Source organism: Pongo abelii, chromosome 2 (assembly GCF_028885655.2).
Source record: "Pongo abelii isolate AG06213 chromosome 2, NHGRI_mPonAbe1-v2.0_pri, whole genome shotgun sequence".
Taxonomy (NCBI): Eukaryota; Metazoa; Chordata; class Mammalia; order Primates; family Hominidae; genus Pongo; species Pongo abelii.
The window spans coordinates 155,667,305-155,684,898 of record NC_085928.1 but is presented as its reverse complement, the minus strand read 5'-3'; the positions used below and the strand labels follow the sequence as shown (position 1 = coordinate 155,684,898).

Genomic DNA, 17,594 nt, shown 5'->3' with positions numbered 1-17,594 from the left:
TTTATTATTATTATACTTTAAGTTTTAGGGTACATGTGCACAATGTGCAGGTTAGTTACATATGTATACATGTGCCATGCTGGTGCACTGCACCCACTAACTCGTCATCTAGCATTAGGTATATCTCCCAATGCTGTCTCTCCCCCCTCCCCCCACCCCACAACAATCCCCAGAGTGTGATGTTCCCCTTCCTGTGTCCATGTGTTCTCACTGTTCAATTCCCACCTATGAGTGAGAATATGCGGTGTTTGGTTTTTTGTTCTTGCGATAGTTTACTGAGAATGATGATTTCCAATTTCATCCATGTCCCTACAAAGGACGTGAACTCATCCTTTTTTATGGCTGCATAGTATTCCATGGTGTATATGTGCCACATTTTCTTAATCCAGTCTATCATTGTTGGATATTTAGGTTGGTTCCAAGTCTTTGCTATTGTGAATAATGCCGCAATAAACGTACGTGTGCATGTGTCTTTATAGCAGCACGATTTATAGTCCTTTGGGTATATACCCAGTAATGGGATGGCTGGGTCAAATGGTATTTCTAGTTCTAGATCCCTGAGGAATCGCCACACTAACTTCCACAATGGTTGAACTAGTTGACAGTCCCACCAACAGTGTAAAAGTGTTCCTATTTCTCCACATCCTCTCCAGCACCTGTTGTTTCCTGACTTTTTAATGATTGCCATTCTAACTGGTGTGAGATGGTATCTCATTGTGGTTTTGATTTGCATTTCTCTGATGGTCAGTGATGATGAGCATTTTTTCATGTGTCTTTTGGCTGCATAAATGTCTTCTTTTGAGAAGTGTCTGTTCATGTCCTTCTCCCACTTTTTGATGGGGTTGTTTGTTTTTTTCTTGTAAATTTGTTTGAGTTCATTGTAGATTCTGCATATTAGCCCTTTGTCAGATGAGTAGGTTGCGAAAATTTTCTCACATTGTGTAGGTTGCCTGTTCACTCTGATGGTAGTTTCTTTTGCTGTGCAGAAGCTCTTTAGTTTAATTAGATCCCATTTGTCAATTTTGGCTTTTGTTGCCATTGCTTTTGGTGTTTTAGACATGAAGTCCTTGCCCATGCCTATGTCCTGAATGGTAATGCCTAGGTTTTCTTCTAGGGTTTTTATGGTTTTAGGTCTAACGTTTAAGTCTTTAATCCATCTTGAATTAATTTTTGTATAAGGTGTAAGGAAGGGATCCAGTTTCAGCTTTCTACATATGGCTAGCCAGTTTTCCCAGCACCATTTATTAAATAGGGAATCCTTTCCTCATTGCTTGTTTTTCTCAGGTTTGTCAAAGATCAGATAGTTGTAGATATGCGGCATTATTTCTGAGGGCTCTGTTCTGTTCCATTGACGTATATCTCTGTTTTGGTACCAGTACCATGCTGTTTTGGTTACTGTAGCCTTGTAGTATAGTTTGAAGTCAGGTAGTGTGATGCCTCCAGCTTTGTTCTTTTGGGTTAGGATTGACTTGTGATGCGGGCTCTTTTTTGGTTCCACATGAACTTTAAAGTAGTTTTTTCCAATTCTGTGAAGAAAGTCATTGGTAGCTTGATGGGGATGGCATTGAATCTGTAAATTACCTTGGGCAGTATAGCCATTTTCACGATATTGATTGTTCCTACCCATGAGCATGAAATGTTCTTCCATTTGTTTGTATCCTCTTTTATTTCATTGAGCAGTGGTTTGTAGTTCTCCTTGAAGAGGTCCTTCACGTCCCTTGTAAGTTGGATTCCTAGGTATTTTATTCTCTTTGAAGCAATTGTGAATGGGACATTTAAGTCTTTAATCCATCTTGAATTAATTTTTGTATAAGGTGTAAGGAAGGGATCCAGGTTCAGCTTTCTACATATGGCTAGCCAGTTTTCCCAGCACCATACAGAATGGGAGAAAATTTTTGCAATCTACTCATCTGACAGAGGGCTAATATCCAGAATCTACAATGAACTCAAACAAATTTACAAGAAAAAAACAACCCCATCAAAAAGTGAATGAAGGATGTGAACAGACATTTCTCAAACGAAGACATTTATGCAGCCAAAAGACGCATGAAAAAATGCTCATCATCACTGGCCATCAGAGAAATGCAAATCAAAACCACAATGAGATACCATCTCACACCAGTTAGAATGGCAATCATTAAAAAGTCAGGAAACAACAGGTGCTGGAGAGGATGTGGAGAAATAGGAACACTTTTACATTGTTGGTGGGACTGTCAACTAGTTCAACCATTGTGGAAGTCAGTGTGGCCATTCCTCAGGGATCTAGAACTAGAAATACCATTTGACCCAGCCATCCATTACTGGGTATATACCCAAAGGACTATGAATCATGCTGCTATAAAGACACATGCACACGTATGTTTATTGCGGCACTATTCACAATAGCAAAGACTTGGAACCAAGCCAAACAATGATAGACTGGATTAAGAAAATGTGGCACATATACACCATGGAATACAATGCAGCCATAAAAATGGATGAGTTCATGTCCTTTGTTGGGACATGGATGAAGCTGGAGACCATCGTTCTCAGCAAACTATCGCAAGGACAAAAAACCAAACACTGCATGTTCTCACTCATAGGTGGGAATTGAACAGTGAGAACACATGGACACAGGAAGGGGAACATCACACACTGGGGCCTGTTGTGGGGTGGGAGGAGTTGGGAGGGATAGCATTAGGAGATACACCTAATGTTAAATGACGAATTACTGGGTGCAGCACACCAACATGGCACATGTATACATATGTAACTAACCTGCACGTTGTGCACATGTACCCTAATACTTGAAGTATAATAAAAAAAAGAGGCAAAAAAAAGTAGTTATTACTAGTTACAAAACTATTGTATTAATCAGTTCTCGTGCTGCTACAAATTCCTTAGACTGCATAATTTATAAAGAAAAGAGGTTTAATTGGCTCACAATTTCACAGGCTGTACAGGAAACATGATGCTGGCCAGCTGCTTGGCTTCTGGAGAGGCCTCAGGAAACTTAGGATCATGGCAGAAGGCAAAGGAGGAATGAAGGTCTCACATGATTGGAGCAGGAGGAAGTGAGGGGAGGTGCTACATGCTTTTAAACAATCAGATCTCATGAGAACTCTGTAATGAGAACATCACTAGGGGGATGGTGCTAAACCATTAGAAACTGCCCTCATGATTCAATCACCTCCCACCCAACCCCACCTCCAGCACTGAGGGTTACATTTCAACATGAGATTTGGGTGGGGACGTTGATTCAAATTATATCAACTATGGTCTGACATGATGTAATACCATCAAAGATGATGAATTACCATAAACACTAATGAGAGAACATGGCAAGAGCTAACATTTTTGTGAAATTCATACTTCAGTCTTGAGTTAAGAATAAAGATCATAGTGAGCTTTACTATTGAGACGGGTAACTTAATGGATTCTGGTTAAACAGAAGAAAAAGACCACTCAAAGTTATAAATACAAGTGAGACATAAGAAAGCCTGTGTTACTATGAAACAAGAACTTTTTTAATGTAAATGTATTTTGTGTAATATTTCCCTCTCCTAATTAAAATATCCACTCTTTTTTGCCATCTTCTTACAATTTTGTAATGACATCGAATTGTCATGAGTTATTAGTTACTACTTCCTTTCTTTTGTTTTCTGTATCTTATTTGTTTTTGTTATTGATTGCTCATTTTAAGTCCCCGTGAATTTTCCCCTCTAACTTAGGAAAGTCTTTTTACATATTTTTTCGCAATTTGAAAATATAAAGACACAAACTATTTACAGATGAAAATAAGAGTAATATTTTTATGCATTAGTATAAATAAGAAAGTTGTAAATTATGAAATGAAAATAGATATTAATATAATGAAGTCCCAGTGCCATACACACTTAAAAATTTTCAAAAGATACGTAACACTTGCATCTGTAAAATTTTCCTGTTATATTTTACACAAAAAATTAAGTTCTGCTTGTGGTTACCTATTTTGCAAGATGAAGTATGGTAAGGCAAGTGTTAGCCATAGTGTACTGGGAATTTTTCTACAGCATTTGTTATTTTTTTTACACTTAGAAAAAGAATACCAAGTTCATTAAAATAGCTCTGTAGAATAAATATGAGTATGTTTTGGTTTAACATTACCATGGATTTCAAACAACCATATTAGTCAGCTTAAACTTGCCACATGTACATTTTCACTTTGGCTCTGAGGCAGATTCTCCTTGTAAGAGTTACTACATGTGAGTCAGAAATGATTTTACATCCTCAAGCTTCCTTTTGGGTTTTAGGAAGAACTTTTCTCTACCATCACTCTCGCATCACCATCCCCTACCTCCGGCCCCCTATCTAACATTTATCCTTGTGGACAACTGGTATAGTGAGGGACCTATTTTTTTCTCATGAGAAGAAGGACACTGTGAGATACCTAAAGCCTGCTTGAGGTTGAGTTTGTTGATTTAGATGATACTTTAGGACCCAGCTTGACAGAAAAGATAATAAAATTTTAATGGAAGACACAGTGTCTTCCAGGCACTGTTAGTGTTTGGGATATATCACAGAAACAAACAGATAAAATTTCTGACAACTCCTGTGAGAACAGCCAGCTAACTGAAAACATGGGTACCCACTCAGCCAAGTCATTGTCTAAGAGGAGTCATTAACATTTTCTCCATCATTACCTACCATGACTCCTGTGGAAAAAACCTAGGGGTCATGAGAAGGTAACCAGGAGGGTAAAGAGGGATGAGCAATTGAAGCCACATAAGAAATTTTTTTTAACCTTCTTATTTTTTAAAAACAACACTCTTTTTAAAAAGTTTATACAGAGTGATGAATGCAGTTGAAAATTGTAATCTAGGGCCTGGGAGAATGAATTAAACTGTTTGTAAATGGTTTGAAATATGATGCCCATTCTTAACTCAATTCCTAAACTCTTAATTAAGGTTAGCTCTGGTAAAGGGCCAGAATTCAGGATATATTCATTTTAATAAAGCAAAACATTCTTATTTTTTATGTGGTATTTTTAAGGACAATTCAACTGTTTTATGGAAGCATAGGTCACTATCATATGAAAATATACACAGATTTATATACTTAGTGGTTTAGATGAGCCTTTTAAGAAACACAGCTTTGTTATGGTATAATTTATATTACATGCCAATAAACATTTGTAAGTGTAAAATTCAGTGAATTTAATTAAATTTACAGAGTTGTGCAGTCATCCCCATTATTCAATTTTAGAATGTTTCCGATACCCCCTAATTATCCTGTATGCCATTTAGACATGCTAAAAAGCCTGAATTAATTTAGAAACAATTTTGTTGCATTCCTTCCATGGAATGTGTATTCTAAACTTACTTTTGGATGAACGTTTAAAATTAGAAACTGGCTCTTTATAATCTGTAGGGTAAGATTTATTATATTTAATTTAGATAAAAATAAATATTTGGCAAGGTTTTAGGTTATTCTCAGAACAAAAGGAAAACTGAAGATATCCATATATGAGTGAGACCATCTGATACTGTCTTTTTGTGCATGGCTTATATCATTAACCTAATAACCTCCAGTTCTAACCATTTTGTTGTTGCAAATAACAGGATTTCCTTCTTTTTTATGGGTGAATAATATTCTATTATGTATGTACTCCATATTTTGTTTATCCATTCATCTGTTGATATATACTTAGATTTGTTCCGTATATTTGCTATTATAAGTAGTGTTGCAGTTAACATGGAAGTATAGGTATCCTGTTGATATAGTTATTTTCTTTCCAACAGCACAACAAAAATACCCCATGATTATGTGGGATTTATCCCAGGAATGCCAGGATGGTTCAATATTTAGCTGTTAAAATTGTATTCATTTTATGCCAACGAACTCCCTTTCCCTCCCTCCAAAATTTACAAAATAATTTTAATCATTTTATTGTGATTTTATCATAATCTGTTGTGCAAGGTCAACTGGGTACGTGGGTGTTTTTAACTGTGTGTGTGTGTGTGTGTGTCTGTGTGTCTGTGTGTTTTGAGGGTGGGTGGTTAGGAGTGGATCCATAGTATTGGTTTGTGATGTTAATTATCTCTGGAAATACAGACATATGTTTCAGGTGAAGATATGATGAAAGAATTATCAGGTGTGAAGCTACTTCTGTGCTGCTAATAGTTTGGATGATTATAAATTTTTGCTGAAGTTTATGCCAATAATGATAAAGGATTGGGGCTAAATGACAAGGTTAGGGAACACTTCTGTTGCTTTCTTTTTTGGCTATATGGGAGCTTTTGCTTCTTGTTGAGACTAAAGATGATGGATTCTGTGGCTTGTACCACTGTCTGTTTTTGTAAAAAGTTTTATTGAAATGCAGCTGTGCTCATTTGTTTACATATTGTCTATGGTGGCTTTTGCAACACAGTGACAGAGTTCAGTCACTGTGACAGACAATATGGTCATCAAGACCTAAAATATTTTCTGTAAAAGGCCAGAGAGTAAATATTTACTGACTTCTGCTTTAGGCCATAGTTGAGAACCATTGATACAATCTGGGAACTGGCACAGAATAATTTTTGAAATAGTTTGTCAGACAGTCTTATTTATGAGTGGGGAAGAGATGGGTAATGTGGAGGTCTCTAGGGTTTTAAAATTAATCTAGCCTTGTGCCTTCTCATGGGAGTGGAGAGGAATTGAATGCAAAATAAATTAAGTAGACAGAATCAATAGGATTAGGGAAAAGATTCCATGAGATAGTCCGTGGAAAGAGAGGAGTGAAGGGTGAATGAAAGATTTTCAACCTAGGTGAGTATGTGGTTGATGGTGTCACAGAAGTAGGGAACACAGAAGGACAAAAAGGAAAAACACTTAGGAAAATCTCAATCATCTATTGAGATAGAACACTGACATGTCTGGCAGGGGACTCAGTATGACCACATCAGGTAGAATCTTATGGTTTTTTCAGGACCCAGGCATACTTACCACAGTTATATGTGGAAAATTTTATTTTCTTCATATGTAGATGGACTCAATTTCTGTGAGAATATTTTTATGACCTGTGTATCAGGGGAACCACCCCCAATATTTCAACGTAGGTTCTTTCCTATTTCCCTAAGTGTTGGCCGGTCTGAGAAATAAAGGGAAAGAATACAAAAGAGAGAAATTTTAAAGCTGGATATCTGGGGGAGACATCACATGTCGGTAGGTTCCATGATGCCCCACAAGCCACAAAACCAGCAAGTTTTTGTTAGTGATTTTCAAAGGGGAGGGAGTGTACGAATAGGGTGTGGGTCACAGAGATCACATGCTTCATAAGGCAATAAAATATCACAAGGCAGATGGGGGGAAAGTGAGATCACAGGACCGGGGTGAAATTAAAATTGCTAATGAAATTTCAGGCACTCATTGTCACTGATAACGTCTTATCAGGAGACAGGGTTTGAGCGCAGACAACTGGTCTGACTAAAATTTGCTAGGCAGGAATTTCCTCGTCCTAATAGGCCTGGGAGTGCTACGGCAGACCCGGGCTTATTTCATCCCTTATCTACAACTGTGTAAAACAGACATTCCTTGAGTGGCCATTTTAGAGACCTCCACCTGGGAAAGCATTCTCTTTCTCAGGGCTGTTTCTTACTGAGAAAAAGAATTCAGCGATATTTCTCCTATTCGCTTTTGTAAGAAGAGAAATATGGCTCTGTTCCGCCTGGCTCTCAGGCAGTCAGACCTGATGGTTATCTCCCTTGTTCCTTGAACATCACTGTTATCCTGTTCTTTTTTCAAGGTGCCCAGATTTCATATTGTTTAAACACACATGCTTTACTAACGATTTGTGAAGTTAATGCAATCATCACAGGGTCCTAAGGCTATGTACATCCTCAGTTTACGATGATGATGGGATTAAGAGATTAAAGTAAAGACAGGCATAGGAAATCACAAGAGTATTGATTAGGGAAGTGATAAATGTCCATGAAATCTTCACAATTTTTGTTCAGAGATTGCAGTAAAGACAGGCGTAAGAAATTATAAAAGTATTAATTTGAGGAAGTAATAAATGTCCATGAAATCTTCACAATTTATGTTCTTCTGCCATGGCTTCAGCTGGTCCCTCTGTTTGGGGTCCCTGACTTCCCGAAACACCTGTGTGCATTTTTTTAAATTTGACAATTTGACTTTTTGCAGCCAAAATAAATTTAAGTAGGAAACCTTCCTTGCCCTTTGAGAAGTTTTAAATAAGTTCAAATAACTTTTCTAAAGTATTTAAACACAGAAATAGCAGTGCTACTAGAATGAGATAGGAAAGGTTTCAGCAATGTGAAATTTTTCTTCAAAGGCAATTATGTGATAACTTTTGTCTTGACTTTTTGCTTTAAGATACTTGTGTTTTGTTATAAAGATAATGCAGGCTTATAAAACACTAAATTATAAAAGTTACCATAACTCCTTTTCAAACAACTGACATTTATTAATAGTTTGAGCTATACTATTTATATAATCTGTATCCATCATTAGGGTTTCAAAGACAAAAAATATTCACTCACATCCCGAAAGTGCATTTATAACTTTTTTTAATTTTTAAATTTTATTTTTATTTTACTTTAAGTTCTGGGATATATGTGCAGAACGTGCAGGTTTGTTACATAGGTATACATGTGCCATGGTGGTTTGCTGCACCTATTACCCCATCATCTAGAGTTTTTTGTTGTTGTTGTTGTTGTTTTTGAGACCAAGTCTCACTCTGTTGCCAGGCTGGAGTGCAGTGGTGCGATCTCAGCTCACTGCAACCTCCACCTCCCGGGTTCAAGCAATTCTCCTGCCTTAGCCTCCCAAGTAGCTGGGATTACAGGCGCACATTACCAGGCCCAGCTAATTTTTGTGTTTTTAGTAGAGATGGGTTTTCACTGTGTTGGCCAGGATGGTCTTGATCTCTTGACCTCATGATCCGCCTGCCTTGGCCTCCCAAAGTGCTGGGATTACAGGCGTGAGCCACTGTGCCCGGCCTCATCTGCGTTTTAAGCCCTGCATGAATTAGGTATTTGTCCTAATGCTCTCCCTCTCCTTGCCTCCTGCCCACCGACAGACTCCACCGTGTGATGTTCCCCTCTCTATGTCCATGTGTTCTCATTGTTCAACTCCCACTTATGAGTGAGAACACGCGGTGTTTGGTTTTCTGTTTCTGTGTTAGTTTGCTGAGAATTATGGGATTCCACCTTCATCCGTGTCCCTGCAAAGGACATGAACTCATTCTTTTTGAGGCTGAATAGTATTCCATGTTGTATATGTGTCACATTTTCTTTTTCCAGTTTATCATTGATGGGCATTTGAGTTGGTTCCAAGTCTTTGCTATTGTAAATAATGCTGCAATAAACATATGTGTGCATGTAACTTTATAGAAGAATGATTTGTAATTGTTTGGGTATATACCCAGCAATGGGATTGCTGGGTCAAATGGCATTTCTGATTCTAGATCCTTGAGGAATTGCCACACTGTATGCATGCTGCTACCTGCAAAATTTCAGACTCAGTTTAGTCGGAGTCTCCAATCATAAGATGCTCTGACATCACAAGCTATTTTTCCCCATCTCCAGGCAATGCACAAAGGGTCTGTTTATCACTTGCATGGTAGTCGCTGTTTCAGAGACTTTGGTTTATTTGCCTCGCTTCTCCTGGCCCAATTACCCATAAAACTGGTCTTATTTCCCAGTCTTCATTATAAAAAAAAAAAATTATCAACAACTTATAGTCTTGAGGAAAATACCACTGTTAAATCGGGTTGAGGAAATCAGTTGTACTTAGCAGAAAAAGTAAAGTGTTATGTTTTGTAATGTGAGATTAATCAGTTTTTTTTAAATAAACAGGGCAAAGTTTGAGGTTTCAGTCAGAAAAATTTTATTGTAACTTAAAGTTCAGTTTCAAAAGTACAAGTATTTGGCTAAAAATAAAATTATTTTAACCTACAGATTTGTAAAAACTTTGAAGTGAGTTTTCGTCTGTCTCTCCCTTCACTCTAGTCCCTTTCATGTTAATTTTTAACTTTGTTCAGTGTTTACAGTGTGCCAGGAGTTACCTTTAATTTTTTTAAATTATAACTTGAGGATATAGATACTACTTTTCCCTCCATTTTATACTTTACACTTAAGTGTAAAGAGGTTAAGTGACTTGTCCTAAGGTTATTCTCATATCAAGTGGCAGAGGTGGGATTAGAAACCCACCTGGCAGACTGCAAATTGTATGCTGTGAGTGGCTTTACAATTATGCTGTTAGCTACCTGGGATGGTAAGTCATTAATTTATCATCATTGGAAACCTTTGGTCTTAAGGTGCACTGATGTAAAAAAAAAGTAAAATAATTTGTGATTGTAATGAATAAAGAACTTATTGCAGAGTAGAAAAATTTTAGATAGTGGCTGTTATACTTCACATTTTGTTAAGTCATTGTGATTCTGTGAATGAACCATGAGGAAGAAAGTCATCAGAAAAATCAATGAAATTATAGATATTAAATTATAGTGTCAGTTTTTACAAAAATTTTCCCCCAAGTGTATTGAGCTTTAAAAACCTGCAGTTGTCTGAACACACTTATTTTAAGATTCCATGCTAAACAGTCATTCAAATATTAAACATACATTGATGACATTTAGCAGTTAAACACATTTTTTCAAAAATAATTCTTCAGAAACTGTAATGGACTGGTACAAATTTACTTGAAATATTAGGCAGTTATGGCAACTTCCGTAAATGACTATCTGTATTATTAAGTTATTCAACAAGTAACTGCATTTCTAACATTTCAATACTGTTTTAGAATTTCAATTTGGGAATAAGTGATTATTGAAAAAAAAAATTAAGGCTAACACTAAAAAAGCTGACTTTTATTTGGACTTCATTTGCTAATGTAATGTAAACTAATAATTCAATACAATTCATATAATTTAAGTTGAGAGAAATTTTGTTTGGTGTTCTGTGTAAATAGTTGGCACAGGTATAGATTCTGACTTTTGTTAGAGAACTTTTCATGGTTTATGTGTCTAGATTCTGACAAGTGTATTTTAAAACACATTTTTTCCTCATTGAACAGCTTTGATGTCATATTTGCTGGTGGTCCAGAAGAAGTTCTAAAAAAATTCCAAAAGGCAAACCACAAAGTGGTCTTTGCAGCAGATGGAATTCTGTGGCCAGATAAAAGACTAGCAGACAAGTATCCTGTTGTGCACATTGGGAAACGCTATCTGAATTCAGGAGGTGAGTTAGATACTGGAAGAAAAGTTTAATGCAAGTTATAAAGACTAATGAAACAACCGTTTTTGCAGATGTAGTAACTTTAGATGAAGTTTTAAATAACCCTTATCTTATTATTCGTATATTGACAAAGCATTTTCCCATGTATTATGTGAGTTGGTGTTCCTAAAAACACTAGGTAATATAAATGTTATAATTTCCACATTATAAGTGAGGAAACTCATGTTTTTCAAATTTAAGTGACTTCTAGAGATATTCTGTTGTTAAAGGAAGAAAAGTATGGATCCAGTTCCTTTAATTATGACACATTGAGAATTTTCTTGCTCTAGGATAATAAGTTTAGTAAGCTTCCTTACTTGAAAAAAAATTATTCTCAGTCCGCAATCAAGCAGCTTTTAAGAATAGGTATTACTTAATATTATCTGATTTTAAACATTATGGGATTAAATAAATGATTTGTCTTGAACCCAGTAGTGAAAAATATCTAACATTGAGTGTCTGGGTATACTTAAAATATTGCATTAGCTGTGCTACCACGGATTAAAGGAACGAATTACCACATTCCTCAGTCCAGCCTTTAGAAAATTAAATAAAATTTGACTTTGGACATTATGATGGCTACAAATTTATTTTTACTAGTTTGAGATTAATATAAACATAGGGACAAAAGACATAACCAAATAGGATGAAGGACATGTTAGAGAAACAAATTGGGTACAAATTGCAAACCACATTGGAAAAATGAATTTTGGGGGTGATCTACGTGTATATAACCAGTACTATCCAGGCTAGTTAAAATAAGTGCTGCTTCAGGTAGCAGCATATCTGGGTTTTAGGCTTTGCTTAGCCACTAGGAAGTGATTTAGTTTCTTGGTAATGCTTAAATTTCAGCTCTTTGCACCTGCACTTTATTTTATCAACCTATTCCCACAGTTGTACCTTGGAACTTTGATAACTCATATAGATTTTGTACTTTTGAAACCTTAAATTCCAATTTGCACTGCCTGGCTTGAAATCTCTGTTCCTCTTCGTCTCAATATTTCTACAGATAATGCTATCTGGGATCTCTTGACCATTTTCTTTTCTCCAAATCTATCTACCACCTTTGGATTTAACTTCCATATTCAAGTGAGAACGCGAGGTTTATCATATTGGTTACTCTGTGCTTCTTGCCTTAGCAGTCTTTCTATGTTGGATTTCCAGTTCATGAACTGTCAAAGCCTCTCTGTAATACGGCTACCCACCTTCACTTCTCTGCTTGAGCATTCGGCTCATGGATGGGTGCTGCTTCCACATCATGGCCTCCATACTGTCAAGACCTCAGTAACATATGGCTAATCTTGCAACTTATTCTAAGTCCTCCACTGTTTAAAACCAATTTTTTAAAGGAAATATGTAGCTGTGGGACTCTGAGACATGTTTTATTTTATGCTTGTTGAAATTTTTCTGAAGATGACTTGCATAGTGAAATCTCATGTAAATTTATTTCAAATAGTGTTGTATGTACTCAGGTGGTCAGGTTTCAGACAGACTCACAGTGCTTTGGAAGCAGCAAGAAATTAGCAAGCAAGTGCAGTTGTAAGTCAGTTTAATTAAGGAAAAGGTGTTTATAAGTGGGAAAGTAATCATAAAAGGACATCAAAGCATCATCCTTATGCTTTCTGTAGTCAAAATAATTAGAGAATGGAGAAAATATAAATATGTTTAATAAAAGTTTGAATAATTTCATGGATCACATATTTACAGTTATTTAAGGGACATGAGTTGTTTGTGGGCATACTATTTAGTTTTTAAAAATAGTTTTTGGCCAGGCACGGTCTCTCAAACCTGTAATCCCAGCACTTTGGGAGGCCTAGACAGGAAGGTGACTTGAGCCCAGGAGTTCAGGCCAGGCTGTGCAACGTAGGGAAATCCCATCTCTACTAAAATTTTTTTTAAAATTATCTGGGCATGGTGGCACATGGCTGTGGTCCTAGCTACTTCAGAGACTGAGGTGAGGAGATTGTTTAGCCCAGGAGGTCGAGGCTGCAGTGAGCCATGAGTGCACCATTGCACTCTAGCCTGGGTGGCAGAGTGAGAGCCCCATCTCCAAAAACAACAACAAAAAAAGTTTTTAATAGAAAAATATAAATCACATAAAATATGTAATGTGAAAATAGATGTATTTTTTTCATTTATTGAGGACATTTGGGGCGTGTAAAATAAGGAAACAATTTTTGAAGAACAGTAATATAAACCATTGGAAAATGTTGAATGTCTCTGTGTGGTACATTTTTCATCATAGAAGATTGGCCATGGGATTTAAAAAATGTATTATCTTCTCCCCAGAATTTTTTTATTTGATGCTGGGCATGGTGGCTCACATCTGTAATCTCAGCACTTGGGGGGCTGAGGCGGGCAGATCACCTGAGGTCAGGAGTTCGAGACCAGTCTGACCAACATGGCGAAACCCCATCTCTACTAAAAATACAAAAATTAGCCGGGCATGGTGGTGGGTGCCTGTAATCCCAACTACTTGAGACGCTGAGGCAGGAGGCAGAAGGCAGAGGGGAACTCGGGAGGCAGAGGTTGCAGTGAGCCAAGATTGTGCCTTTGCACTCCAGCCTGGGTGACAGAGCGAGACTCTGTCTCCAAAACAAACAAACAAACAAACAAACAAAAAAATTTATATGGCAAGAACCAAAAAATGAGCAACCATTGATTGGTTTTGGTCATGTTTTCATTTTGTCTTTTTTCTCCAGTAATTTCCCTGGACCTATTTTTTTAATTCTTTTAAGAAAATTTTAATTTTGACAGTTAAAAAATAGATTTTTCTTCAACTCACAGGAGTAACATTGGTTCCTTTTTAAAAGTATTGAATGTCAATGAAACATAGCAGCTTGGCTGCATTTCCATAATTCAGAGGAAGATTCAGACAGGAAAAATGATTCCGTTTGTGTCTTTAATAGACAAATGTTATTGGCGGTCTTAATGCTTGTGCTCTAAGGCCAAGGAGAACAATCCAATTTTAGACTTCCTTTTTCCAGACTATGACACAAAAGACCTAGCCAGAAAATGGTTTAGCAGGCATAATAATGACTGGCCAAAGTAATGGAAACATTTCCAAAATGTCTTAGATATAAAATTTCTTCGGGATGTTTGCAGTTAGTGACAAATCCAGCATTCCTTTGATTGCATTAGCATCTCTGGCACTGACAGTAAAACCACTGTAGTAGAGATTTTATTCTGTAAGTAAGAGTGAGTTCTCTGCAGAGCATCCAAGAAGAGCTTTTTAGAAGGTCAGAGAAAAAATTCTTAGTCTATTCTTTTCCTAGTAAATCTGTTTCCCTTAGGAGCCTTGGAAAGCATTAGTTCTCCCTCTTTTGTCAATTACTTTTTGAGACACATTTATTTAAAAAGAGTTTGGTTATTTTCTGTTTTGCAGTTGGTAGCAAACACTCTATTGGAGTTTATATATAAAACAAGGGGCACTCAATAATTCATATTTCTTTCATGGTGAGCTGTGAAATTCCAACCTAAGAATTAGGCTTCATGACTTCACAACTCTGTTCAACTGGTCAGTGAAATTAACATGACACCAGTTCTGGTCTTTGAATCCTAAATTATCTACTTTCTCTTTGCTGTGTTGCAGGATTTATTGGCTATGCTCCATATGTCAACCGTATAGTTCAACAATGGAATCTCCAGGATAATGATGATGATCAGCTCTTTTACACTAAAATTTACATTGATCCACTGAAAAGGGTGTGTAACAGCTGGAATTTTTTTGTTTTATTGATTTGGTTGTTTTGTGTGTTATATTGTGTTAATGTGGAGTGGTCAGAAACAAAGGTTTTATGATAGTATGGCAACTGGTAAACTGAATTTCAAAATGTTCTTGTTGATAACATATTTTTAATAGGTGAGATTGGTTTATGTCACCTGGCTGGAGATCAGCACTAACTTAGTGTGTCTTTATGGCTTCTCTTTTGTGGCCAAGTTGGCAAACTTGCCAAACTTGGTTGGATCAGGCAGAAGGAAAGAAGAACTATGTAATGCAGTGCTATATGTATTGAGACACATATTGAAATGACTTGATACTAAAATGAAATGGCAGCCCTCACACCATTGTCATGGCCCTAACCTCCACTGCATACTCACTTAGGCTGCCCTAAAATAACAGAATAGGTTACATTATCAAAACTTCTGAGCTTGGAGATTTAAAGAGACAATAATGAAATCCTAAAGATTCTAGAGAATGTCTTCTTTCATATTCTTGAATAAATAGCTGTCATTTATTAACATAGAGCATTAGAAATGTGTATTCTTGTATTCACTCCATCTTGCAGCTATAATTGTTTTCTCAAAAGCTACACCAAAGCCATTTGATACCAGAGTGAAATTTGCAGTGTATTCTCATTTGTAGTCTTTAGCCTTACAAAGCCCTTTGTACCTCTCTGAGCTTCTTTGATCCTAGATAGGCTAGAGGCTAGACTCTGTATCTACACTTTATCAGTAGAGAAACTGAGACCACATAGTCAGTGACATTGTAGGGACTGGATCCTTGGTTCCCTGAAAACCAAAATCTGGACTTTTTTTCTGTTTCATATGATAATAACATAGACTTTATGTGTTTAATTGGCTACAATTGTAAAAGAACACCTTTTCTGGTATTTTGAAATGACATGTGAATAAAGCCACTCAAAAGACAGTTTTTAATTTGAAAATTACCTGTGATACCCCTGAGGACAGAGACATTCCTCTGAGATTTGGAGCCTGGAGATTATGGGTGTTGAGAAAACATTGAAGCCAAAAGCCCTGGTCATTGTTCAAGTGTTTGGTGGCCCAGAGTGGATAGAGCCTGTAAGGATGGGTGTGATCCTTTTTAGGAAACTTTATAGCCAATTTGTGTATTTCAAATATTTGAGAATATGGAGCCTGAAGATTTAAAGAGATGATAATGAAATCCCTAAGAGGTTAGAGCCTGAGGATCCATGGGACTGTGCTAGACACAGGCTTTTGCCTTTTATTCATAAGAATACTTAAACTGTAATAAGTAAAGCAAGTCAAAATAGCAGTGGTCTAAATAAGAAAGATGTTTTATTTGTGTTTTTTTTCCTTCTGTCGCATTAAAAGTAATTAAGAGGTAGGGAGCACAAGGCTGTTAGGGAGGCTTTATGCTGTCAAGAGGGATAGCTCTTTTGTTGCTCTACCATTGGCCCATAGTTCCCAGTTTTAATCTTACTTCCTTGTCCAAAATTGCTACTTGAGTTTCAGTCATTGCATTCATATTCTGGGCAGCTAAGAGAGGCACAGTAGTAAAAACAGGCCATCTCAGTTTCATCACTCTCTTTAAGTAGCCTTTCTAGAAGTCTTACCGAATAGTTTCTCGTACTTTGATCAGAACATATGTATGTGCCCACTCATAGTACCCAAAGGAAAATCTGTTTTTTTATTTTAAGCAGATGTATGCTACTGAAATCTGAGTTCCCTTATTGGGGAGTTGAGGGAATGTTGGGTACAATAGGCAGTCTTCCATGGGCCCTAGAGAGAATATTCCTGAAACTGATGTGAGTGAAACTCTGGAGTACAGTAAAGCAAGATTTTCTAATTTGAGAATACTTTTATCATATTTACCAATATAAGTTGATATTTAATAAATTTACTATATATATTGGATACAGATATAAAAGTTAATTGTGTGTTTGTAGTTGCTGTCATTAGGAAACAAGATTTTCTTTAAGTGTATTTTGCAATGGGTTGCAACTATCGCAGTTTCTACGTTTTAGCTAAATACTTTAGTCATCTAAATATTTTGATTAGACACTTAAGATATAAGAATATTAAACTTTAAATTCCCTCAAAGAACAAACTATATTAATATGATAGGAATGTTTGCTGTTTTTGTTGTCATTTTCAATATCATTTCTATTCTTATGTTTTAGGAAGCTATTAACATCACATTGGATCACAAATGCAAAATTTTCCAGACCTTAAATGGAGCTGTAGGTATGCTTCCTAAATACGGGATTGCTTAAGTATACAAACAAACACCTGTGTTTTCAACGATCTTTCCTTTGTTATGTCCATTTGGGGGCTGTGACTAAGGTTGACAGTGTAAATATTGTAATTATTGTAACTTAACAAAAATACTAGACTTGAACTTAACGTCAGTACATTAAATTAAAGTTTCGTATGACTAGTGTGAAAAAGATAAGCTTCTGGCTTTAGGTAACTTAAAATTTAGTGTCTTACCATTTGGGAACTTTAGATAAGTTTATGAATTAATTACACTTTATTATTACACATTTTCTAGTGAAATTCTTTGTATCATGAATTACCCAGAGTATTAGAGTAGATCCTTTTGACCCAGCTGAAAGATAACTGGTGACAACTAGACAGGTAGACTGGGGAAGA

The 17,594-nt window shown here is 36.4% G+C and overlaps 1 protein-coding gene across 4 annotated transcripts in view; it reads left to right on the top strand.

Moving 5' to 3' along the window:
• The window catches only part of PLOD2 (procollagen-lysine,2-oxoglutarate 5-dioxygenase 2), a 105,488-nt gene that overhangs the window by 49,310 nt on the left and 38,584 nt on the right, over nucleotides 1-17,594 (top strand). For all 4 annotated transcript variants that reach the window (XM_024244902.3, XM_024244900.3, XM_024244901.3 and 1 more), the window contains exons 4-6: nucleotides 11,038-11,201; nucleotides 14,830-14,942; nucleotides 17,123-17,186. In XM_024244902.3, the coding sequence (XP_024100670.1) occupies nucleotides 11,038-11,201; nucleotides 14,830-14,942; nucleotides 17,123-17,186 (341 nt within the window). The remainder of the gene's footprint in view (nucleotides 1-11,037; nucleotides 11,202-14,829; nucleotides 14,943-17,122; nucleotides 17,187-17,594) is intronic.